The sequence below is a fragment of the Capricornis sumatraensis genome, chromosome 20 (assembly GCF_032405125.1).
Source record: "Capricornis sumatraensis isolate serow.1 chromosome 20, serow.2, whole genome shotgun sequence".
Classification (NCBI taxonomy): Eukaryota; Metazoa; Chordata; class Mammalia; order Artiodactyla; family Bovidae; genus Capricornis; species Capricornis sumatraensis.
The window spans coordinates 41,185,464-41,213,295 of record NC_091088.1 but is presented as its reverse complement, the minus strand read 5'-3'; the positions used below and the strand labels follow the sequence as shown (position 1 = coordinate 41,213,295).

General features: G+C 38.2%; 1 protein-coding gene across 2 annotated transcripts in view; it reads right to left on the bottom strand.

Moving 5' to 3' along the window:
• The window catches only part of NFATC3 (nuclear factor of activated T cells 3), a 92,835-nt gene that overhangs the window by 20,847 nt on the left and 44,156 nt on the right, over positions 1-27,832 (bottom strand). For both annotated transcript variants that reach the window (XM_068992075.1, XM_068992076.1), the window contains exons 4-9: positions 21,614-21,813; positions 15,061-15,233; positions 12,337-12,477; positions 9,740-9,795; positions 8,499-8,625; positions 1,882-2,883 (exon numbers count right to left, since the gene is read on the bottom strand). In XM_068992075.1, the coding sequence (XP_068848176.1) occupies positions 1,882-2,883; positions 8,499-8,625; positions 9,740-9,795; positions 12,337-12,477; positions 15,061-15,233; positions 21,614-21,813 (1,699 nt within the window). The remainder of the gene's footprint in view (positions 1-1,881; positions 2,884-8,498; positions 8,626-9,739; positions 9,796-12,336; positions 12,478-15,060; positions 15,234-21,613; positions 21,814-27,832) is intronic.

The window sequence follows — 27,832 nt, the reverse complement described above, 5'->3', positions numbered from 1 at the left end:
GTACACACGTTCATGCAGGGAAATTCTATACATGCATTCTGGATAATGTTCCACTATTCTCGAGGAATGAAAAAAAGCATGAGGGATCCCATTAAGCACTCAGTTAGTTCTAACCATCATGGCCTGCTACTGGACGGGGCAGCTGCAGTGCTGCCAAAGGAAAAAAAAGAACAGACTGAATAGATCTGATTCCAGTCTCAGCTCTACAACTTACCAGCTATGTGACCTTCAGAAAGCCTAATTCTCTAAATGAAGCTATCTAGAGGATTCAGACAGAGCATGAGGTGACTGAATGGCATCACCAGCTCAATGGACATGAGTTTGAGCAAGCTCCGGAGTTGGTGATGGGCAGGGAAGCCTGGCATGCTGCAGTCCATAGCGCTGCAAAGAGTTGGACATGCCTGAGCAACTGAACTGAACTGAGAGGATTTAGTAAGAGTTTAATTAGATAACAATGCTATGAAAATTGTAGGTTTTGCTTTAGTTTATTATACCTTTTGTTTACACACAAATGACCTAGCCAATCCCCTTGGCTTTTTGAAAGCCATCCTCTACTTGCCATCTGCCCTCCAGCCACAGATAATCATGCTTTCCTAGACACAGCTTTATGTTTCTGCTTCTGTTGTCTGATTTTCCCTCTGATTCTCATTTACTGGTACTACACTTGATCTTAGCCAAAAGGTTAAGAAGTGATCAATCCTCATTTACTGAAAAATACACTCATCCTCCAAGACTGGCTTAAATGTCATCTCCTCAAGGAAGCCTCTCTGAATCCTTCCTATATAATCTTTCACATCTTTTTGCTGATCTCCTAATGTGCTACTTTTATATCTTGGTTGTAAGTGACTAAGACCTACTGTATCATTGTATCCTCATGTACTAATATGACAGTAAAGCCATGGTGTCAAGTTGAGGATGGGGGTAGGGGCTCCCACATTTTATCATTTTATTTATCTTCCTTTTCTCTTTTGCTTAGAATTTGGAATTTAACACCAGCTTTGCAAACAAGGAGTAAATAGCCTCTCCAGATGTATAAAGGAGAAGACTGACCTAGAGTTAACTTTTCAATAGATTACAGAATGAGAAATAAAATTCTATTTCCGTATTTCATACTGCAAAAATGTTACAGCTAGCTTTCACTGCACTCCTATTTAGACAGTTTTTCACTACCATATAAATGACAAAGCCAAGAATAAACTCTAAAATTATTACCTGAAAATTCTATCTTGGGGGAATTTTCAACTATTAATACCACAGAATCTGCTGTCCAATTTATGATTTCATAAAAACAGAGGTCTACACACCAACTTGTTACATTTATATAAATAGCTTCTTTTTATCATGGTGCCAACAGTTGTACCAGCAGCAGCAAACCAGTCTGGACTTGCACCATCATCACTATCTGACTCAGCAAGCTGGCAGGGCCACAGAGAAACAGGTTCTTTACTTGTGAAGAATCTCAAGGACAGGAACTCTACCCTGATACATTTCTAGTATTTCTAGCATCTAACTCTGTGTCTTGCAAAGGGATGGGATTCTGCAATGTTTGCTGAATTAACATTTCTGAATTCCATTCTCTAGACGCTGCGACCTCACTATATGTTCTGGAAGAAAAACTGCCCAATAAAGCTCACATCTTCAGTTCCATCACAAATAGGTGGTAGGTTATTACTCAAGGTCTTAGCCTTCACAATAGATATAAGTGGTAAAATAGACTTTAAAGCATGTATGTTCATGCTTATCTCTCCAGAGTCATATATTAACATATTTCTAGTAACAGCCCAACCATATACAAAAAACAATCGATGGTAACTTTCTCAAGACTTAAGAGAAGGAAGTTCCTGAATCATCACTGCTTCAAGAACATAAAGATGAACTTACCATCATCTAAAGTGATGTCCTGCAGACCAATTGTAGAAAAATTAGGTTCCTGTTCTTCAGGTTCAGGTTTAATGTTCACAGTTGCCTCATCAGGTGGAAATGAAGCTGGATCACACAAACTGTGACATAATAAGGATGAAGGTGCAGAAATACCTCCCTGGCCTGTACTTTGTGCTTGAGCTGAGTGCTGTCCAGAATGCATTCTGGTGGCTAGAGACGGTGACGAGGCAGTTCCTGAGCTAGGAGACTGGTAAGGCATAGGCTGCAGCTGAGGAGATGGTGGCCCAGAAAGTGGCGAACTGGCCAGGGGATGAGAGGCTGCTGGGGAAGCGGTTATAGCAGTCCCTGAATGTGAAGGACCATACGTAATGGTTTGTAACTGAGAGGAAGGCTGACCTGTGACCTGATCGGCCACTGGAGAAGAAAGAGATCTTTGTCCTGTGTTTGAACAATGGTATCCCATTGTCTGCAGATGAGGCAGGGTCTGCACAGAATGAGGTGTGTGGGCTAAGAGATGTCCTGTTGAGCCTGAATTTGAAGAATTAAAAGGTAGGGATGATGGTGTTTGACAGCCAAGATTTATTAAATTAGGAAGAGCTGCATCCTGTTGAAACAAAACTGGATCAAATTCTTGACTAGAGGCAGCATTAATAGGAAGACACGTTGGTCCATTGAATACAACATTAGTTTGCATAGGCTGATAGGAAGACCCCATAGGAGGTGTTGGTGTGACTTGAAAAGGCTGGTGCACGACTGAAGAAGATATCATATGCTGTTCTTTACCAGCACTCTCATCCCTACACTGCAGCTGTGGCAGATGGGATGCGGTTACCATGGATGCATATGTTTGCTGGATGGGACAAACCAAGCTTCTCTGTGCAGACAGTACGCTGTCATGCAGGTGTCCTGTATCTGAAGAAGTCCTCTGAGTCTGGGCAGGATGAGGCAACGATGGAACTGAAGACAAGTCAATCTCTTCTCTGTGTTCTTGCTTCATCAAAACTGAAAAGGAAGAGATTAAAGCAAATGTTATTACATAATACATAAAATAATTATGAATAGCCTTCATTCTAGGCTATACAACTATATCATAGATTCAAGTCAGGGGTTAAAAACTCAAAAGGCTTCAGGGAAGCCAGATAATTGAACCATATGTTTTTGCTTATACATGTATGGATGTCTCTGGAAAGATGCACAAGAAACTGATAACTGTTGGGTTTACTACTGGGAAGGGAAATTAGGTGAACAGGAGAAGACTTACTTTTTACTGTAAAAAGTTTTGGGGCCTTTTGAATGTTTCTCACCATGTGTATATATATATATTATCTATTTAAAAATAAATAATTTTTTAAAAACCCAAAGATCTTTATAAGGTAGAGATTATTATTACCCTGCCTCACAGATGGCTATACTGAAGAGGAGATTAAAGACACTAAGATCTCACAGCAGCTAAGTGATATCATAAGGTCTTGAACACAGGTTTTTCTGCCTTCTGCTTCTTGTTCAGGTATTTCAAATTTGGTTCACTGTGTCTACTGGCTCCTGACCTCTTTAATGTCTTTTTTCTTCTCCCCTTAATGTCTTGATATACTTACTTTTCTTCTGACTTTGGCAGAACTAGAACTCTGTCCCTGGACTATTGGATTTTTTTCATCTTTTACTTTGCCTCCAACTCTGGTCTCAGGAAAGCCACAGTGAATCCTATACCCATATTTCTACATAAGGAGGGAGAATATCCAAGAAAGCCTATTCTCATCCTTTAATCCTGAATGGAACAGCTGGCATCCTTGGTTACATAAATGGTTGGTTATCATGTACTAAAAAGGACACAGGGACTGAAAACTACAGCATAACATCCACCTTTTTTGTGTGTGATCTTAATCCTTATTTCTACATTCCTGACCAATATCTGGGTATCCAGTCTGAGAACTCTGCTTCACTAAATCAAGTGCATGTTCACTATGCCACATCAAGAATTATTCTTTTGGTTTATAAGGAATTCAGACTCCAACATGACATCCTCAACACTGGTCTATGGTAATTTATTCTTGTTTGGAGAGAAATACAGTTAAAGATATCTTACAATATCTACAATGAGATGAGTTTTGGAAAGAGATTAATTCTACCTTTTGTATTATACAATCTATTTCTCAAATTTAGGATGCTGAAGAACAGAGGAATCCAGGGGAAAAAAAAAGATCAACTGGTCTAGTGGTTTTCAAACTATGAGAAATCTCACACTCTTCAAGTGATAGATATAGAATAAGATCCAAAGAGTAAAAGCTCTGGACTTCCCTTTTCAGTGCTAAAAGAGCAACCAAGCCAGCTTTATTCTCATAAAATTGCTTTTTGCATAAGATTTTATTTGAAGAATGTGTGCTGTGCTCAGTCACACCTGACTCTTTGTGACCCCCATGGTCTGTAGCCTGCCAGGCTTCTCTGTCCATGGGATTTCCCAGGCAAGAATACTGGAGTGGGTTGCCATTTCCTCCTCTAGGGTATCTTCCCAACAATCAAGGCATCAAACCCGAGTCTCCTACATTGGCAGACAGATTCTTTACCACTGAGCCTCCTGGGAAGCCCTTATTTGAAGAATAAAACAATCTAAACAATTTGAAAATCACTATTTAGTATTATACCCTCTTTTACAGAGGTTAGCCAGTAGATACAGTCTGTGGCAGAACTGAGATTTGATCTTCTGACTGTAAGGCATGCTTTTCCTCCCAATCAAAACCACCACAATATAAAAGTCAGTTTACCCAGTCAACTATTTAGAATACAGACTATACCCTCCCATGAGCAAAATATATATCAGAGTTTGGCTCTAACACTGTCTGAAAAATCCCCATGATTCCAAAAACCAGAGCTCAGATGGTATCCCCATGTACAAATAACTTCTGCTGGACTTCAGAGGGAGATACACTTTCTCTGGGGTGGGGGTAGGGTCCCCCACTTTGGAAGTTCTGAAGCTATTGAATACAACCTGGGCAGAAGTTCAAGTAGCTGAACCCCAGGGAAGGGCTGTGTGCTCTATTACTGCCTGTGGTAAGGTTAATGTGTAAATCATACACATATGCTGCGAACTGTCTTCATTCTAGAAAGCAAATGAATTGTGGGACAAATAATACTAAAAATAATCCCTAATTAAAAACAATTTGTTTTTAAATTAGCCACTTGTAGTTAATGATTATTCCCCCACTGGATACTGATACTGGTCAGATCCCTACTGTGAGCAAGTTGCCAAAAAGGAAGCAAATGAACAAATCCTTTAATTAAAAATAAGCAACTTACAAATATATAAAGTTTTTATAAGTAAAAATTTTAAAGGAATTATTGTTACACATAAAATGGCTAAAATCTCTACTATAAATTAATAAGACAAACATAATAAATCTACCATAACAAAGGATCATACAGTAGAACACTAAAAACTATTAAGATTCTGTAAAGTTATCTGCTGTTAAGAAAAAATAAAAATGTTCAGGTTATAAAATTAGTCTATATAAGATAGTATGGTCTCATTTCTATTTTTACAATTATATAGTTATATATGGAATTAAAGGATCTAAAGAAGACAATGATAGAGTGAAAGAGAATATGGATGCTTTAAAAAATTTTTTCAACTTGTCCTTTAAAAACGTTCACAGTAACATATTCGCCTTTGTAAAAACTTTATTCAAAACTTCATTTTAGAAAAAAAGTTAAAAAAGCCAAATGTGACAGACAAAAGGTAATAATCAAGCAGAATAAGGACTGTCCAAACACTTGTGTGTCCACTCTTCCTTCACTAGTGTGTGCCACCTGATTTGTATTCTGTCAACCACAAGGCCAGTGATGACAGCTCCAGTCCAATCCAATGTTCTCTCTGCACTCCAGGGCCCCATTGATTTCCATTCTCATACGTAATGCCCTCTAGGACTCTGCTTTTATACTGTCCTCTCAATTCAAGAGTTGATAATGTAGAGGCATGATATTTGCTCCTTTCTGTCTGCCTGCCACCACCACTGTGACGGTAGTAATCAACACCTCTAACATGCTGACACTATTGCCTTTTTCTCCCAACCCCAGAAGCTCTCTTCCTTCTTATCAGGTTAGATTCTATAGTTCCTCATCTCAAAAGAATTTAGTAACATTCTTGGACCCCGGATGAGCCCTATTATTCATATTTCACCACCTGCCCTGAAGAATCTGAGTGCTGCTTAAGAAATTTACACAGGAGAGCTAATTTGTATCGATAAATTCACCAATAACAACATCAAAGGTGTCCTTTGATTATCCTATTAGGTTTTGGTGGTAACTTACTCTCCCCTCTCTTTACAATAACTTTTTCATATTTTTCCACACCATTAAACTGCCAAATCACCCACATTCTCCCCTCTCTGATCACAGAAGGAGGCCATATGTCATTCTTTATAGAAACAAAACTGAAGCTATCATTTGGAAACACCCTAAACTCTCCACTACTAAGTCTGTAAACGTTCCTAATGTGCATCCATCTTGTTTATCTCCTTTACCTTCCCTCCTTTTCTTTTCCCATTTAATGTCCATGCCAATTGGGATATTTTAAATCCTATCCTTTCCCACTCTTCTTAGAAACCTGATTTTCTTTATCATCACTGATGCTCTCGCCTTCGTATACTCAAAATACGCTAGCCGTTTGAATCATGTTTTATTCTTCCTGGGTCTCTCCTATATAAATCTCACTCTACAGTTAGTTAATTTGAGGAAAGACAAAACTGGTCATTGACATCTTATAAACTGACAGAACCACCATGGGAAAAAGTCACAGATCTGATCCTGTCACCTACCTGTTAAAGTTCACTTCTTACAACTCTTTTAATACTCTCTGATCCAATCAACCGTAAGGCCTTTGCATATGCTACAGCCTTTATGTGGAATGTTCTCCCACTCTTTATCTAATAGTAATTAACAGTATAGACTATTCAGCCATACTGCAAAGATTCATATCTCACGTTTGCCTTTATTAGCTATGGGATCTCAGTTCACTCACTTGCCAAATGGGGAGGGCAACACTATCTACCTTATAGCGTTATGGGAGAATAAATGAGTTTGTATGTATAAACTGCTTAAAATAGCACCTGGCACAGAAAAAATGCTCTGTTTGTTAAATAAATGAACAAATGGATGTAGTCTAGGTTAAGTTAGGAGCCCAGACTCTGGAACCTGACTATATATGATGTTTGGCTCTAGAATATATGCTGTGGGACCTTGGGCACATTACTTAGCCACTCAGTGTCCTCATTTGTAAAATAAGGCAACAATCTACCCCACAGGTTTATTAAGAGGATTAAATGAATACAGAAAGGGCTGAGAACAGTACTAAAACATAGTAAATGTTATGTAATTATAAACTACTACTGTTATTTTTCAGTTATTAACTCAAGCATCACTTCACAACCAGTTAGCCTAGCAACAGTCCCTCTGTTATTTCCACCCACAGCACTGCTTCCCTTTCCTTAACAGTTCTTATATGTTTCTAACTACAAATTTATAAATTATTTATTTAGAGATTTATTAGCTTCTGTTTGTTCCACTAGATTATAAGCTCCATGAGAGAGAAGCTAAGAAAGGTTTTGCTCACTTAGTGCGCACCCTTAAATACTCATTGAATTAATGAATAAATGAAATGGCTAACCAAAATCCTTAGTTTTCAAAGGTTTGAAAATTATCTGAAATATTTTATTTCCAAGTAATGCATTAACATGATCAGATAATAATAATTTTCAGATTCTGGAATATAAGCAGTCTTCAGAGGCTATAAATGAAATATAGCCAGGCTTTAAAAAGAATATGGTGACAAATGAATGACTAATAACCAGAACCCTCTCAAACTCAGTGTTTGTTCTTTTCATTTACAATAAACCCTTTAAAAGTTTTTACAAGAGTAAGTTTTGGAGAATAAGCTTCATTATAATTTTTTTATCATATGTTCTGATGACTAATAATATAGTGTCTAGCACAGAGAAGACCTCTATAAATGTTTGTTCTCTAAGAATGTAAACATCAGTGTCAATTACTGCATATAGGATTTATGTGTCACAATCCAGACCTGGAAAATTATAGTGCTTGAGCTGCTGCAGAAAGAGGTGTGGAAGTCTTCTCTGTTACGGTGTCTCTATAAAATCAGGAATTCTGCCATCAATGTTATATCCCCCCAAAGCCAACACATGCTATAGTTGCTGCTTGCCAAATGAAAAAATTAAGGAGAAATTTTCCATTTTGATTAGAAATGGTTGAGATGAATACACTACAAAACAGGCACACTGCTTTTTTGCAGTGTGAAGGGCAGAAGGAAAGTTCACACGTATTCAGACATTTATCCTTCCAACAGTGCTGGTGACCTTTGGTAACTCCTGAAAAATGGACTTCAAATCTACATTCAACCTTCTAATTTCCTTATGACAAATGACAAAAAATAATTGTTATCGGATCTAACATTTTAAGTAAATACAAACTTTACAGATAAGGCGTATGTTGGGATTTTTATTCATTATAAGCACCCTATCTTAAACATACTAATACAGGATTCACTGAGTAACTTTTTATGCATTATGAAAGAAAGCTCTATAGCAAAGCATCACAATAACTCCTCGTACCTGGTGTGTAAGTAAAACGTTGAGACTGGCTTTTTTTCCTCTTGCCATTGCAAAGATAAAAGTGCACCTGCACTGCAGCTGTAACTGCTGGGTTATGATATGGAGGGACTTCAAGGACAATGTGAGCCTAAGGAGCATGGAAAGCACAGAAAGCAAGATTGCGTTACACTCAGAACTAAAAATGAAATGCACCTGCTAAACTCAACACATCTCATGCGCCTTAACTACTCGGGCTCATTATGCGCATTAACTGGTCATATAAGTCATCTGGGGATTTACTCTAAGGATACTTCAGTCTTAACAGAAAAGCTCTTTCAAGTAAACCATTAAAGGAGAAATTGCTTTTCACTCGCCTACTTGGGTTTCTAGTTGTAGCAGAAATCAAGTCTTATTATTTACTATGTAGTCAGATATTTTGCTCTAATAAATATTATATGTTACTATACATCTTAAGTGAAAGTTTGTTCTAATTTTTAATCAGACTTTAATAGCTCCCACACTGTGTTATAGATTTCTTATCATTTTTTTTTCCTGGCCTCACTGCTTGGCCTGAGGGATCTCAGTTCCCTCACCAGGGATTGAACCTGGGCTACAGCAGGAAAAGCATCAAATCCTAACCCCTAGGGAACTCCTTTATCTTAAATTTTACATTGAAAATGTTCTAAATGGCAAAACAAAAAATCTGTATCTATATCAAGAATAATCTTACATATGCATAGAGAAAATTTTTAGTCCCGTCAACCACAATCTTTAATCTAACTTCTCTAAGTCTTTGGAGAGCACTGTGGGAAGTGGTATTGTCTACCCCAGAGAAAATTCTGTCTCCATTCCAACCAGGATGAAGGGATCACAGCTTTCAGTGTTGAATCCTGTAAGGCTTAATGTGGTGGAGTTGGAAAGAGTGTGTTAAATACAAAACCCCTGAGGGGTTGTCCTCCTATTTTTTTGCCCATTGTTTAAAGTTCTTCACTGAATTTGATCTCTTCTCTGAATTCAGAGAAGTAAATCAATGATAACTTCAGTAAGAACTTCTAATAATCTTTCATTTCTAATTTCTCCTTCCCTATACATAAAAAAGGGGACACCAACAGTTTATCTTTCCTAAACTTTATTTTAATACCAGGAAAGCAGTCTATCTCATGTCCAAACTTGTAAAAGACTCCTCATCTATACCACAAAGCAACATTATCTAATTTTCACATTAAGCATCTCAAATATTTCCAAAGAAATAAACTTCTTACCCCTTGACATTTTTCCTTGATTATTTTCCCTTCTACTTCCCACTGAGGTCGTCCATCTATTGAAAGAAACAATTTACAGTTAAAAGGAAGTCAAAAAGCATGCCAACAAAATCTAACTTATTTAGTATCACAAGTTTATTAGCAAAAGGAATCTTTATCTCACTGACTTCTGTTATGAAAATGTCTACCCATGGGGAAAAAAATGTGAAGAAAGATCTTAGGCTACCTGAATTTTCAGGGCCTGCAGACTTTATTCTACTAGGTGATGTATGAAAATCTTCTGAGAACACCTCTACAAGGTGGCGGCCAACTTCTTTCTGCTTGTGTGCATAAAGTAATGAGAAACTCATTTCCTAACCAAGTAACCTATTTCATCTTTGGATAGTAACTGCTGCTAGAAAACTGCTCTGTCTTCATGATAGATAACATGTCTCCTTCGAGTACCCAACCTCTGGCCTAAGCACTACTCCTTGTAGCCACCCCCTAAAAATCTTGAGTGTCTCTGTGAGACAGTATTTCATATGTTTAAAAGCATCTGTGTTTTCCTGTGTCTCCTTTTCTGCTGCCTAGCACCTCTAGTTCCGCATCTATTCCCTAAACGATATTTTAGCCCTCCTGGTCACTCTCCTTTGAGCAGTCTTCCAGTGTGACCATCTCCCTCCAAATGCATCAGGCTGAGGACTGAATAGACCAGGTGAGAAATGATTCGACACGACAGAGAGTGACTGAGGCTCTTGTCGTCTTACATGGAGATGCTATGTCTGTGAATAAAAGTTATCCGAGGCAGCTACACTATAAAGTGTCTGACACACATAAAGAAAGTGTCTGACACTTCGCATGTGGCCAGCAAGTGTCTCTTAGTCTGCCCCATTTCCTACTGCCAAGCTCAAGCTCCCACACTGTGTACTCATGCAGCTGGTTTTTTGTTTTTTTTCTTTTAACCTCCAGCCCTTGCTATGTTAGTTTCCCCCTACCAGACTTCATTTTCTAGGATTGCTTGGCTTGTCAAGATCTTTTTAGAAACAGATGGTCTTGTGAATAATTTGCTAGGCTTTCCAGATCTGGGTCACCACAGATCTTTATTATCTGGCCAGCACATTTTGTGTCTCTTCATCACAAGTGACTTGTTTACCTGGGAAGTGCCCCATCTGCTACTAGTGCTCGCATTCCAGTCTAATGTGCAGCTATTCTAAAGCATTCTTTTTATGTCATGGGCATTCACCCAGTGACAAAACCAAAGAAGTATCTTCACTGCTAGCATGACTTCATCTGGTCTGTGAAGACTCAGTGAAATGCCTTCCAGACTGTGACTATCACTTTCTACTCCAACAACTAAGTATGAGCTACCCTTGTGCACAAATGCTATGCCTACTCAGAATTACAGCTCAGTTCAGCAATCATCTGCTGGGTCTCAACTTGCCAGGCACTTTGGGTCGCTGAAGAAAGAGACAGGATACCCTACCTTCTGTCTGTGGATGAAAGGCAAATATAAACAGTTCACTATAATGAGATGTGGTGGTTACAATAATTAATAAAGATGCATTCTGGATGTACTAGGAGCACAGATGTCAGGGTCCTTATAACCGAGTCTTGGCTACTGTAAACACTGTGCAATGAACATGGGAGTGTGTATGTTTTTTTGAGATAGTATGCCTATTTTCTTCAGATAAATACCCAGAAGTGGAACTGCTGGATCATATGGTAATTCTACTTTAAATTTTTTGAGGAACCTCCAAAATATTTTCTGTAGTGACTGCATCAGTTCACATTTCCACAACCAGTATACAATTCCCTTTTGTTCACAGACTTGCCAGCACTTGTTTTTTCTAGCTTTTTTTTTTTTAATAGCCATTCTAAGAGGTGTGAGGTGGTATCTATGGTTTTGTGTTTTTCTTTTTTTGGGGGGGGGCTTTGCCGGTCTTCACTGCAGCATGTGGGATCTAGTTCCCTGACCAGGGAAAGAACCCGAGACTCCTGCACTGAGAGAATGGAGTCTTAGCCACTGGACTACCAGGGAAGTCCCTCTCTATGGTTTTGACTTGCATTTCACTGATGATTAACAATGTAGAGAAAGAATCTTCGTATCTGTTGGCTCTCTATGTTCTTCTTTGGAAAAATGTCTACTGGGATCTTCTGCTTATTTCTTAATTGGGATTGTCTAATTTTTTACTATTGAGCAGTATGAGCTCTTTATGTGCTTTGAGGATGTTTTCTCTCATTCAGTAGGCTGCTTTCTCACTTTGTGGATAGTTTGTTTTGTTGTGCGGCTTTTTAAGTTTGATGTAGTCCATTTTATTTCTGCTGTTGCTGCTTTTGGTGTCAGATTCAAAAATTCACTGTCAAGACCTATGCCATGGCTTACTACCTAAGTTTTCTTCCAGTTTTACTGTTTCAGGTTTTACATTTAAGTCTTTAATCTATTTTGAGTTCATTTTTGTGTATGGTTTAAGAGAGTGGCCCAGTTCATCTATTTTATATAGAGTAGTTTGTATCTTCTTATCCCAAACTCCTAATTTATCCCTTTTCTCTCCTATCCCCTTTGGTAACCAAAAGTTTGTTTTTTATGTCTGTGTCAACTCAAATCTTTTATTATTTACCTTGTCCTTTTTCAAGAAAGATGATTTTGGATTCTGGAAGAAAATTAGATCCCGTAACAATCATTTCATGACCTCCATTTACAGAACAACTGTTGATACTGTACTTCTCAATATGAGGAAGTTCTTGGGCAGACCTCTGAGCTGTTTTTTAAGAGTGGAGAAAAATAAATACTAGTTTACAGTCTTTCACATGTAAATGACAAATTCTAGCTATAAAAGAAGAAAATTCTGAGCTTTTATAAAAGGCAGGACAATAGTAACAATATCTACTAAATAACTATGCTATTTAGAAAACAAAATACTTATTAGTCATGTGATTTCTACATTATCATTAGACTGTGACTATAGAGAAACTAATAAAGAGAAATTAATCAATGCCCACAACTTATGTTGACTTCAACACATTTACCTCATCCACTTTTCTCTTTTTAGTTTAATACATATCTTCCCTACAATTTGCCTTTTAAAGTGGGCAAATTTAATATAAGAAGAAAACTAAGTCCAAAGATGCATAATTATATTACACACAATTAAAAGAAGACAAGTTTCTAAAGGACAAACACCAAGTAAACCTTTCATCAAGAAAATAGCCAGATCATCAAGACATCAGGATTACATTTTGGACGATCTTCTGAATAACTAAACGAAGTATACATGCACACATTTCAACACAGAATTTTTAAAAATGAACATCAATATTTCTTAGTGTACTCTACCCTTCCTTCCCAGGATATGTGAACACAATTTATCTTAAAGCCTATAAGTCCTTGGTGAAATCATTTTCTGATATCAACTGATTTCAATTGTTGTATTTTCTGGAGATCCTATTTTTAGCCTTTCTTTTCTTTTTTTAAAAAATGCTTGAGTTTCAAGCTATACTTCTTTTGACTGCTTAGGTTCTCTAAGGGTTTATTCCCGTCAAAGGACTCAATAACTACGTTTCTTTCTGGATTAAAATAAAGTGTGGACTATACTTTCTTCTTCATGTTTTGAAAACAGGTCTACTTTTAGTCCTACTACTTGGGTGGAAAATTGGTGGCTTTGAGGGTCAGCTGTGTTTTGTTTGGCCAAAACATTTTACAGAAATTTAAACAATTTGACTGCCTTTATGATGCATGCAGTCCCAGTTCACTATGTCTCTTCCAAGTATTTCACAGCAAGCCACAAAAGGTCTATGAACTGGGATCCTGGTCCCATTCAAAGAGAATGTGTCATAGGGGATGGGTCTGGTTAGGATGAGCTACAACTTGGAAAGTACCAAGTACCAACCTAGATCTCAGAAAACATTTATGTCCCTATTTATGTTCTAAATGGCCCAACAGAGAAAGAGCATAAAAACAAGCACTGACCACCCTTGGGAGTAAGACTAATTATTTATAGTGGAAACTAACCATCACAAGTACATCTGCTGAACACATCAAACTGTATTCAGCAAACAGTATAGCCATAATAAAACATTATGCATGTGCTAAAAGTATTTTTGAATAATATTTAACAATATGAAAAAATGCCCATTATAAGTGAAAATACCAAATACTCTGTGTGTGTGCATGCTCACACACACACACACCCACACACACACATACACACACACCCAAAAAAACCCAAAAAATGGTTAATAGTGACTATCTCAGAGAAGTGACATTACAAAAGATTTTAATGCTACTCTTTATACTCTTTTTAATGCTACTCTGTCAACAGTCACACATTAAGTAAATAAACTAAAAGAGAAAACAAAATAATTTTAGCATAAATTCATCTCAAAAACTCAAGCTACTCTATGAACTTAAAATTATTTAAATTATGTTGCTAAAAATTAGAGAAATATATACTTATATGGGCACTTGTCCGGCACAGTAACAAAAACTGTGGCAACAAAAGCTGTTTCCAAGAAGAGGAATTAGCTGACTTCAAAATTTACTTTTCATTCTATACTTTTTTTTTAGGTAAGAAGTGGATTTATTCAGATTCAGAGAGACGCACACTCCACAGATAGCATGGGCCACCACAGAGGGCAAATGCAGGGGCCTCACTCTATACTTTTATTCATTTTTAATTCTGTACCATATACCTGTATTATCTACTAAAAGTTAATACAAAAATTATGCCCTAAAGGATCTAAACCACAATCTCAGTATTTCAGTACAAACAGCTAACCTGCCTAAGGTCCACAGTTCTCAATCCACAGCTTGAGTAGATATTGGGTTCTAGGGCCTTTTTCAATTTCTTGGCCTTGAAAATCTGGGTAAATGATACTCACTTTCTCAAGCTGGTGTAAATAAATTTACGATTAAAAGCCAAAAGCCTGTGAGTCCATAGTTAGGTGAAGTGTCAGCTCGTAAAGATAGGCATCTTCCAACATTTTAATAAAACAAAGGTGACCAAGTAATAGTGACACTTAGCGTCAGACTCATAGCTTCATGATTTGGTCCTCAGGTGTCATCAAGCCCTCTTCCTCATTTACAGGTAAGAAAACTGTAGTCAAGGGAATAATGTCTATAGCCACCCAGGCTACCTAGAGTCAGATTATAATGCAAAGCCATTTCCTAACTCCAAGATCAGTACTTACTCCCACTACACATGTAGTTTATTTCTATATAATAAAATCACACCAGCTATCCAGACCCTGGGTTTCAGTTTACTTTTGATCTCAACATAATAAATAAAACAGAAAATGACCTTTTATAAACAAAATTTAAAAAACAGCATCACAAGCTGACTTACAGCATTCAACAGGTATGGAAGCTGTTTGCAGAGAAAGGACTTTTCCATTGGGCTGTGGGATGTGTACACGAAACACAAGTCGAACTCTAGTATTCTTTCTGCCAATATCAGTTTCTCCTTTTCGAAGTTCTATATCTGAATTTCGGAGTTTCAAAATACCGGCACAGTCAATACTAGCGGAAAAAAATATACAAGTATTATTGGCTTACTGAAATTAGTGGTTCCAAAAAACTCAGCTAAACAGTTATTGTTAACTTGCCAGGCACAACCTAAAATCAGGTCAAAAAAGAAAGATATGACTGCTATTTTCTGCTATTTAAATTAGAATAGGATTAAAAATATTTTGGATGACAAATAATACTAAGTGTAGCAACTGACTGTAAAGAGGGCTGTCAATAATTCTTCCCCATGCTTGTATTCCCCACTCTTCCCATTAAGAGGTAGAGTAACGATGTCCCCTCTCCTTGATAGTGGGCCTTATGACACTTTCCTTTGACAAACAGAATGTGGCCAAGTGATGCTTTGTAAGTTACAAGTCTAGCCCTGAAGAAGCTCTGGAGCTTCCACTTTTGTTCTTTTGGAGCCCTGAGCCACAATGAAGAAGTCCAACTAGTATGCTGGAGAGAAAGGCCCAGATAATCCTCAACTACTCTGCACTACTCCAGCTGAGCTCCCAGCTGAAATCAGGTACACGAGTGATTCCAGCTAACACCACATGAATGGACCAGCTGAGTCCAGCCAACGAAAAGAATCATGAAAAATAATAAACAGTTACTACTTTAAGCCACTAAATTTTGAGGTGGTTTGTTATAGAACTAGATAAGTGAAATATAAAGTGAAAGGCTCTAATTCTATACATACAACTTAGCCCAGAAAAGATTATAGGACCACAAATAAGTCATTAATAATATATTAAAACTTTTATATATGTTTATTAATAAAAACAACTCATCAGGCTTGAACCAGTAAAGCTCAAGAAGAATCTGAAAAATATATTTTCACCTTCAGAAAGGCAAAGAAATTTCTAAAAAAGTAATACTTTTGAAAATAAACATTTTTATTTATAAATAAACTGTATTTAGCTAATATTGAAAAACTGTACCTTAGCTCAAAACAGTACTGATCAAATTTTATCAAGGTAGTATTCATGCTAATATGCCAAATGAGTATTTGGTGGGAAATACCAGAGATAATCCATTTTTATTGAGTTTCAAGGGAAGGTATTTTAGCAGAGAGTTAAGTTTCTAGCAGATGATGTGGAGTATCAGAAATGACCATCTTAAACTCTGACTAAGCAATGCGAAAAAAGAAAAAAGCAACCAAACCAACAAAACCTAAATTTATAGGAATGAAAGTGACTATTAATTTCTGCTTACAACACAATTATATTCTAGATCAGAATATAACACTGCCACATCCATATTCATCAAGTTCTAAATCAAGGAGGAGTTATGAGTAGGGTAAGGCAATGAATAATAGCATACTATATTTAAAGCATCTTGTTGAGTGGTTCTATGGTTTATGGGTTGAATATCAGTCTTAATTAAAGGATATTACCCATACAAGATAGATTAGGTTTGAAATGACCAAATTTATGGGAAAGCAGGCAGAACAAAGGGGCTATTTCCCAATCTTCCCCCACGCTACTGCTCTGAGAGAACAGTAGAGCTTTTTCTTTCTTTTGGCCGCATCACACAGGATACTAGATCCCTGACTAGGGATACAACTGGCACACCCTGCAGTGGAAGTTGCTGTTCAGTCGCACAGTCGTATCAAACTGTGACACCATGGACTGCAGCACGCTAGGCTTCCCTGTCCTTCACCATTTCCCAGAGCTTGCTCCAACTCATGTCCACTGAGTTGGTGATGCCATCCAACCATCTCATCCTCTGTCGTCCCCTTCTCCTCTTGCCTTCAATCTTTCCCAGAATTAAGGTCTTTCCTAATAAGATGGCTCTTCGCATCAGATGGCCAAAGTATTGGAACTTCAGCATTAGTCCTTCTAATGAATATTCAAGATTGATCTCCTTTAGAATGGACTGGTTTGATCTCCTTGCTGTCCAAGAGACTCTCAAGAGTCTTCTCCAACACCACAGCTCAAAAGCATCAATTCTTTGGCACTCAGCCTTCTTTATGGTCCAACTCTCACATCCACACATGACTAATGGAAAAACCACAGCTTTGACTAGATGGACCTTTGTTGGCAATAACGTCTCTGCTTTTTAATATGCTATCTAGGTTTGTCACAGCTTTTCTTCCAAGGAGCAAGGGTCTTTTAACTTCATGGCTGCAGTCACCATCTGCAGTGATACTGGAGTCCAAGAAAAGAAAGTCTGTCACTGTTTCCGTTATTTCCCCATCTATTTGCCATGAAATGATGGGACTGGACGCCATGAGCTCCATTTTTTAATGTTGAGTTTTAAGCTAACTTTTTCACTCTCCTCTTTCACTTTCACCAAGAGGTTCCTCAGTTTCTCTTCGCTTTCTGCCATAAGGGTGGTGTGTCATCTGTGTATCTGAGGTTATTGATATTTCTCCCAGCAATCTTGATTCCAGCCTGTGCTTCATCCAGCCCTGCATTTCGCATGATACACTCTGCATATAACTTAAATAAGCAGAGTGACAATATACAGCCTTGACACACTCCTTTCCCAATTTGGAACCAGTCTGTTGTTCCATGTCCTGTTCTAATTGTTGCTTCTTGACCTACATACAGGTTTCCCAGGAGGCAGGTAAGGTAGTCTGGTATTCTCATCTCTTTAAGAATGTTTCACAGTTTGTTGTGACCCACACAGTCAAAGGCTTTGATTCCACTAGCTTTGTTCATAATGATGCTTCCTAAGGCCCACTTGACTTCACTCTGCAGGATGTCTGGCTCTAGATACGTTATCACACCATGGGTCATTAAGATCTTTTGTGTATAGTTCTTCTGTGTATTCTTGCCATTTCTTCTTAATATCTTCTGCTTCTGTTAGGTCCATACTGTTTCTGTCCTTTATTGTTCCCATCTTTGCATGAAATGGTCCCTTGGTATTGCTAATTTTCTTGAAGAGATCTCTAGCCTTTCCCATTCTACTGTTTTCCTCTATTTCTTGCATTGTTCACTTAGGAGAGCTTTCTTCTTTTTCCTTGCTATTCTTTGGAACTCTGGATTCAGATGGGTATACCTTTCCTTTTCACCTTTGCCTTTCACTTCTCTTCTTTTCTCAACTATTTGTAAGGCCTCCTCAGACAACCATTTTGCCTTTGTGCTTTTCTTTTTCTTGGGGATGGTTTTGATCACTGCTCCTATACAATGACATGAACCTCTGTCCACAGTTCTTCAGGCACTCTCTTCCAGATCTAATCCATTGAGTCTATTTGTCACTTCCACTGTATAATCATAAGGAATCTGATTTAGGTCATACTTGAATGGCTTAGTGGTTTTCCCTACTTTCTTCAGTTTAAGTCTGAATTTGTTCCTTCTGATCTATTCCAGGCAGGTCGAGTCTGTCACCTATGGTTGGGGAAGGGAACAAGAATCTTGACTACCACCTCTATTTCATGTTTGGATCCTACAGTTCTGATAATTTCACATTACTTGGTACATAAGGCTTTCTTAAATTCCTGAAAATCTGTTTTAGAAACTCATGTACTCTGTTTTCTTTAATTTATTGATTTATACATTATTAAAAAAATGATTTGAGGCATTTTACAACATGCAAATAACATCAAGAAGAAAGAAATAGAAAAAAAATTTAAATATAAGAAACAGGAAATAAATATATCCCAAATCTAATGTTATGTGAATTACTATAATTACTATAATTGAGCTTGATCATGAACTTCCAGGAAGCTGAGGCAAAAAATAATGATGATAAAGTTTTTGTAGGTCTCTCCTTGTCTGGTAAAGTCTACTGCTTAAAATATCCAGAGGAATTAATGGAAACATGGCCTGCAAACTGTCACCTAAGAAGCAATTTTATGAATTCTTAGAAAAAGATAGTTCAAAGTTGATTTTCAAATTCCCCTCTGCATCTGAATAATAGTATTTTCATGTGTTTTTGATGCTAAATGAGAAAGATCCTAGGGAATTCCCTGGTCATCCTGTGGTTAGAACTCTGTGCTTCCACTGCCAAGGACCTGGGTTTTACCCCTGGTTGGGGAACTAAGATCCCGTAAGTCTCATGGTGCAGCTAAGAAAAATTTTTAAAGTAAGATCCAAGAGTAAAAGGGAGGAAGGGAGGAAGCCTTCTTGCACTCTCATTAGAGACTGGCCACCTCACCTTATTTGAAAATGGGTCAAATATGATGCCTGGAAACAGAGTCAACAAAAAGAGTTTTGCTCATGTACCTGAATAAGGATCAGCTGAGAATACAAAGTTCTTTTTATATACCGCAGAACACAAAAACATAAGAGTAGAGACTATCAGCTAACAGTGCCCCAGCCATGAAAAAACTCCTATTTTACCCATGAAGTGACTTAGTAGGACTGAGTTCTCAAGTACTATTGACTTGAACAAAGCAGGCAAAGATAAGGTTTTATTTAAATCTATATTGTCTTTTCTGCTAGTAAGTAGATAAAAAGCAATTCTTATTTTATAATTGTACAGTTATATCATAAATTACCATGTCTTCAGGGGTATATTCAATTAAATAAAAATATAAATTTAAAAGAGGAGAGCCTGAGACTGAAATCTGATTTTAATAGGACTATTCTTCCAATAGCCTGGGACAGATATCAATGCCATCTTAAGAAAGACCTATATTATAGTTTGAAACAATTTCTCTAAAAAAGTCACTGTAAGTTTCACATACCTGGTTGTGGCAAAGTAATAGTTGCCTACTAAATATCCTTTTTCTGTTTTTCTTAGTAACAGACCCCTATCTTTTTAGGGGTGGCAATGTACTCAGGTTAAAACAAAACAAAACATATCCAGGTCTTCCCTATATACAAGGATGATCAATGAGATGCAATAAAAGTGTTGGGTAACTTTCTGGGAAAAGCTCTTTAAAGAGGCCTGACTCAGATGAAAATTCTCTCCCACCCTTCCTCCTACCCCTTCTTCCTATTCCTTCTAGGATTACAGTTATGATGGTAAGAGCTCCAGCCGCCACTGTGGATCATGAGATAATCTTGAGGATGAAAACTACACCCTAAAAATAGCAAAGAAAAAAACAGAAGGAGCTTGGGGCCCCAATGACTTATGGAGCCACTATGCCAGCCCTAAAATGCGTGTCTGTATATTTCTTTTGCAGAAAGAAAAATTAAACCTCTCGCTGTTTAAGCCACTGCACTTCAGGTTTCTATTACAGGTACTATACATTCCTAACTAATCCACTTGAACAAAACTCTACTGCATTCTCATTCAGAATTTGGCAAAATCTCATTTTATTTGGATATGGATAAAATGGGACATCTGAAAGCAGTCAAAAGTTTTTTTTAAGGAAACTTATCAATCACTATTGTACTGGAATTATTTACTGCCGGCACGCCACTCCAGTACTCTTGCCTGGAAAATCCCATGGACGGAGGAGCCTGGTAGGCTACAGTCCATGGGGTCGCAAAGAGCTGGACACAACTGAGCGACTTCACTTTGACTTTTCACTTTCATGCATTGGAGAAGGAAATGGCAACCCTTTCCAGTGTTCTTGCCTAGAGAATCCCAGGGATGGGGGAGCCTGGTGGGCTGCCATCTATGGGGTCGCACAGGGTTGGACACGACTGAAGCGACTTAGCAGCAGCAGCTATGAAATTTAAAGACACTTACTCCTTGGAAGGAAAGTTATGACCAACCTAGATAGCATATTCAAAAGCAGAGACATTACTTTGTCAACTAAGGTCCATCTAGTCAAGGCTATGGTTTTTCTGTTAGTCAGGTATGGATGTGAAAGTTGGACTATAAAGAAAGCTGAGCGCCAAAGAATTGATGTTTTTGAACTGTGGTGTTGGAGAAGACTCTTGAAAGTCCTTTGGACTGCAAGGAGATCCAACCAGTCCATCCTTAAGGAGATCAGTCCTGGGTGTTCATTGGAAGGACTGATGTTGAAGCTGAAACTCCAATACTTTGCCCACCTGATGTGAAGAGCTGACTCATTTGAAAAGACCCTGATGCTGGGAGGGATTGAGGGCAGGAGAAGGGGACGACAGAGGATGAGATGGTTGGATGGCATCACCAACTCAATGGACATGGGTTTGGGTAGACTCCTACAGTTGGTGATGGACAGGGAGGCCTGGTGTGCTGTGGCTCATGGGGTCGCAAAGAGTTGGACACGACTGAGCGACTGAAATGACTAGACTGTGGGCTACTGAAAAAAGTTCACATATTTGTGTCTCTATCAACTAGCATGATGCTTGGGTGGTAAATACATGGTCATAAACTTTTGCCGAATTGAATTTTCTTTATGGAAATATGATACCAACCTTAGCAAATATACTCTATTTATTAAATGTTATTCAGTTAATTCAGAATAGTGACTATTTTATTTTTGTGCCATAAAAATAAATATATTTTCTTCTGAAAATTATTTCAGGAAAAGAAAAAACAGTCCATTTCAGGATGTTTCAAGATACCTGGCTGACATATTGTTTTCAGGAAGAAGTGGAATTTCCAGAACCTTTGTGCTGGCAATTATTATCTCTTGGCTTGCAGTAGCAACTGTCTTCCCAGTGATTCGATGCACCTGGTAAAATGCATGAGGCCGTAAATATCGGTCATCTGCTGTTCCAATAAACATCTGTAGATTTACTGGCTTTTCACTGTAGCCCAGGAGCTAATTTGGAAGAGCAAACACAGAAAAATAACAACTTATTATCCATGCATTTTACAGTAAGTTTACAACAATAAGTCTTGTATCATATACTATTGATACATAAAATGTTATCTCAACAGTCAAAACAATAGGTGAACAACCCTCTAAACTACAGAAATATTTTAAGAGTTATAAAATGCTGGGATATATTACAAAGGGATAAGGGGGTTTCAGGGGATTAAAAGTTACATCAACCTAAATTCTGAAAAGCCTTGATAAAGTGCTATGTAGAATATAAAAGAAATGTTGATTCTGTGCTCTAGGCAACATTAACCATCCAGATTAGACTTAAACATCAGCGTATGTGGGAAGGTCCCCTATCAGGCTATTAAAATCAGAGACACTTTTAGTAGAAATGACCTAAAAAGTCCTTTTCCATGTTTCCAACTTAAGAATTTCAACTGACTTTAAAAGCTAGGCTACTTGACTTTCTTTGGTACTCTTCGGCTATTGCCTGGGTTAAAACAGCTACACAGGACGAAGAAGGGTGATGGCCAGGAGGTACTGGAGGTAAAAATCGTGACCACAGGAAAAGAGGCAGTTAAAAGAAACAGCCTAAAGCACTCAGGGTGACTCCTGTGTTCAGTCTGATGGCTGAGTAGCACCCATTGGACCTGCCGTCGTGCAGACAGTAACTATGGTGCTATGCTGTGCTGAGTCACTCAGTCGTGTCCGACTCTTTGCAACCCCAGGGACTGTAGCCCACCAGGCACCTCTGTCCATGAGGATTCTCCAGGCAAGAATACTGGAGAGGATTGCCATGCCCTCCTCCAGGGGATCTTCGCAACCCAGGGGTCGAACCCAGGTCTCCCACATTGCAGGCAGATTCTTTACCTTCTGAGCCACCAGAGAAGCCCAACAGCAACTATACACTGCAACAAATATAAAGAATGACTTTGAAAGGAAGGAAAGTTCAAAGTAAAGATACTAGAAACAAACTGGCACATGTAAAAAGAAAATAAGGGAAGGTGTGTTTCCTGTTTTTAAGGCTTTAATCTGAGGGAAAGCCACAGTCCATGCTTTAACAGTATGGCTGAAACTACCAAAGAAATCTACAGTCTGAAGGGCTTGAAGAAACAAGGACAGAGCCTGTCATAACCTCTGGAAAGGAGAGGCAAATCCCAGAAAAGAGAGCCAGAGAGGGGGGTGCTCCAAGTTATATATATATATACACACACACACTCCGCCCAGTTCTTTGACCTGTAAACCATCCGTAACAGGACAGACTCAAGCAGCCTAAGGCTAAAATAACTGAAATGAGATAATGAGCTACCACCAAGCACAGGGAGACAGGTTTTACAGGTTGACTCCAACCAAGTTAAGTGCTTGCTTAAACAAAAATATCCAACATTTGTTGGGAGTACATATGGGTGTGCATTTATATTTGATTTGATGTTTTTCATCAAAGTTGTATGAGTTCTTCACATAATCTGAATATTAATCCCTTGCAGATATGTGATCTACAAATACTATCTCCCATTCTGCAGGGTACTTTTTTCACTTTCTTGGTTGTGTCCTTTGACACACAGAAGTTTTTTAAATTTTGCCTTTTGCCTTTGTGCATGCTCAGTCATGTCCAACTCTGCATACCTGGACTGTAGCCCACCAGGCTCCTCTGCCCCTGATTTTCCCAGGCAAGAATATTAGACAGGGTTACCATTTCCTACTCCAGGGGATCTTCCCGATCCATGAATTGAACCCACGTCTCTTGTGTCTCCTGCATTGGCAGGTGGATTTTTAACCAACTGCACCACCTTGGAAAGACCCTTTTTAATTTTGATGGAGTCTAATTTGTTTCTTTTGTTGCTTGTGCTTTAGCTATCATACTTAAGAAACCACTACCAAGTCCAATGTTGAGAAGATTTTCCTCAAGTTTTCTTCCAAGATTTTATAGTTTTAGGTCTTACATTAGGTCTCTGATCCACTGAGTTGATTTTTGTATATCATAAAAGGCAAGGATTCAACTACATTGTCTTGCTTGTGGATATCTAATTTTTCCAGCGCCATCTGTTGAAAAGACTCATTTCTCCCACTGAATGGTCTTGGAACCCCACCAAAAATTAATTCATCATATATGTTAGAACTTATTTCTGGGCTTTCTATTCTACTTCACTGGTCTTTATGCCAGCACCATACTGCTTAAAATATTGTAGTTTTGTAGTATGTTACAAGTCAGGGAGAGAAAACCCTCCAACTTTATTCTTCTTTTTCAGGATTGTTTCAGCTACTTGAGGCCCCTTGCAATTCGACATGAATTTGAGAATATGCTTTTCCATTCTGCAAAAAGGACTGTTGGAATCTGGCTAAGTACTGCATTAAATCTGTAGATTTCTTTGGGGAGCACTGATATCTTAATTAAGTCTCCTTCCCATGAAAATGGGATGTCTATTTTTGTTCCAAGTATACTTAGATTTTATTTTTACTTTATATTTTGTAAACAATATTGTTTAAGTAGACCATTTTTTAAAGTCTTTATTGAATGTGTTGTAATATTGCTTTCTATCTTATGTTTTGTTTTTTTTGGCCTGGAGACACATGGGATCTTAGCTCCTCAACCAGGGACTGAACTTGCACCCTCTGCACTGGAAAACGAAGTCTTAACCACTCAATTGCCAGGCAAATCCCTATTTTTACTTTATATATGTATTTTAAATTACTTCATATATTTCCATTTAGCTTTCTTTCAGCAATATTTTAGAATTTTCAGCATACAAGTCTTATATATTTCTCCTTGGTTAAATTAATTCCTAACTATTTCTTTTAGATGCTATTGTAAGTGAAACTGCTTTCTTAATGTCCTCTTTGGGTTGTCTATCACCTATATGTGCTTCCCTGGTGGTTTATATAGTAAAGAATCTGCCTGCAATGTGGGGACCTGGGTTTGATCCCTGAGTTGGGAAGATCCCCTGGAGAAGGGAACTAGCTACCCACCCCAGTATTCTGGCCTGAAGAATTCCATGGACTGAAAATAGTCCATGGAGTCGCCAAGAGTCAGATACGACTGAGCAATTTTCACATAGAAATACACAGAAACACAGTTGCTTAAGTATGCGTTGATCTCCTGCCCAGAAACTTCCCTGAACTAATTTATTAGCTCTAGCAGCTTTCTTGGGGATTATTCAGGATTTTTTAAGTAGAAGAGTATGTCATCTGTTAATAGAGATAATTTTACCTTTTCCTCTCCAATTTGGATGTCTTTTATTTTTCTTGCCTAATAACTCTGGCTAGAACTTCCAGCACAAATACTGCATTAGCAGTGACAAAAGCAAGCAACCTTGTCTTGTTCCTGGTCTTCGGGGAAAAGCTGGCAGTCTTTTACCAGGATGATGTCAGCTGTGGGCTTTTCATAAATGACCTTGATCATGTTAAGGACTTCCCCACTTTTCCTAGTTTGCTTCGGTGTTTTTGTTTTTTTAATGAAAGCTGTTGAATTTTATCAAATGCGTTTTCTGTGTCAACTGAGATGATCATGTGGTTTTTATGCCTTCATTCTATTAATATGATTATAACAACTGATTTTCATATGTTGAATCACCTTCTGCATTCTTGAGGTAAATCCCACTTGGTCATGCTGTATAATCCTTTATAAAAAAAATTTATTCATTTGGCTGCATTGGGTCTTAGTGGTGGCTTGCAGGTGTACTTCCCCTGTAGTATGTGGGATCTCTGTTCTCTGGCCAGGGATCAAAAACACTCCCCTACATTACAAGGATTCTTATTCACTGCACCACCAGGGAAGTCCCTGTATAATCCTTTTAACGTGTTGTTGGATTCGGTTTGCTAGTTTTTTTGTTGAGGATTTTTGTCTTAGGGATATTGTTCTTGTCGTTTTCTTGTATCTTTGTCCTTACTATCCTTTCAATTAAAAGATATTTTCCACATCTCTACTGGAATTCCTTCATCCCTTCACATATTTAGCCCACCTTTTCTACTAGCTAATTTAGCATTTTTATCACTGTTATGTCAAAGTCTCTTTCTGATAAGTCCAACCGAGAAGTAGGGCCAGGTTGGGGCCACCTCTGGGTCTGCTTCTACTGACTGTTTTCTCTTCACTGTAGTTCACAGTTTGTTTTTTTTTAAATATATAATTATGTATTTATTGAGTTTTGGCTTTGCTGGGTCTCTGTTGCTACACTGGCTGTTCTCTGGATGCAGTGAGTGGGGGCTACTCTCTAGTTGCAGCACGCAGGCTTCTTACTACAGCAGCTTCTCTCGGCAGAGCACAGCTCTAGGGAGTGCAGGCTTCAGTAACTGTGGCACACGGGCTCAGGAGCTGCAGCTCCCAGGCTCCAGAGCACAGGCTCAACAGCTGTGGCACACAGGCTTAGTTGCTCTGCAGCATGTGGGATCATCCCGGATCAGGTGCTGAACCCGTGTCTTCTGCATTGGCAGGCAGATTCTTTTTTTTTTTTTTGGCAGGCAGATTCTTTACCACTAAACCACCAGGGAAGCCCTGGTTCACACTTTCTCATGTGTGTATGCATTGTTTAACATATACTAGACATTTTGTATAAAAGAACTCTAGGAATTGAAGTAGAAAATATTTATCTCCAGAAAGAGGCATGCTATTTTTAAAATTTTTTTTATTTGATCAGGTCACAGTTCTTAAGCTGTCTCAGCTCTACTACCACAGCTTTAGTCAGATTCCTCTGCTTTGGAGTGGTGGTTAACATGGCACCTGGTGGGGAGGTCCATGCAATCTTCACTTCTACTTCTGGACCTAAGTGCCCCGGGAAGAAAATATGAAAAGGGCACAGTATGATAACATAGACTGCATAAAGTTTATTTTTCAATAAGCACAGTGGAGAAGCTCTTCAAGGCAGTGGAGTTTCTGGCGCCCTGACCCCAAGCACTGTCTCTACAAGCTGTGAATGCTGAGTCAGAGTCAGTCATGTTTTCACTAGAGCAAAACTGAGAAGGGTGGCTGGACACTGTTTCAGGCCACATAGCTTTCAAACCTGAGATTTTACGAGCTACTTAATAACATTAAAAGAAATTCTCTTCTATTTGTATATTATGGTTTTGTAAAGTATCCTGACATATGATATCAACAGAGTGCCTAGTACAGTGCTTGGCATGTAGCCAACAAATGTTAGCTATCAGTGTGCATCTGGAGTCTAAGTATGGAATCTAGTCAAGAGTTTCAAATTTATTTGATTATTATGTTGTCCTTCAGGTGAGTGTTTTACTCCCTCAGGCTTGCCTATCCCTGGCTTTACACTAGAGTCTGTAACCAAGCAACATGATAATTTATTGATTATCCTCCTCTACCCAGGAAAGGACATGAACTTTTTTGCCTATTATCAGAAAAAAAGGATTTGCTCAAGATGGTTTTCAGTCCTGTAACATTTAGAGAAGCAAATAAAGCCTGGACCATTGCAACAGTGTTATAACTGCTCTCCCTGTTCTTACTCTTGCTCGATAGCCTGTTTTCTGTCAAGGAGCCAGAACAAACTTGTAACATTAACCGGATAACTTTACCTCCCTGCTCAGAACTCTCTAGTGGCTTCCTTCCACACTGAGAACTAAATTCAAATGCCCTACAAATATTTACAAGTCCTATGTGATCTGGGCCCTAGATAATCTGCTGCCTTACCTTCTCCTACTCTCTCCCTTCCACAGTCTGTTCTGATCATCCTGGCCTTATTGCATGAACCACTTAAGCTCATTCGGACCCTCAGGAGCTTCACACTTAATATTTATCCCTTTGGAATATTCTTCCCTCTGATCGTCACATTACCTCATTGCTTCAGCTTGCACTCAAAGGTCAGCTCCTCAGAGAAAACCACCCTATCTGAAACATCGTATTTCACCCCTTTATCCTGTTTTATTATTTTTCATAGTATTTATTACAATTAAAATTATTTTATATATTTGTTTATATCTGTTTGCCTCAGTACCACATAAGTTTCAAAAAGGCAAAAACTCTGTCTTGCTTACCACTCTATCTTTTCCTCTTTTTATTGAGGATGTGTTATGA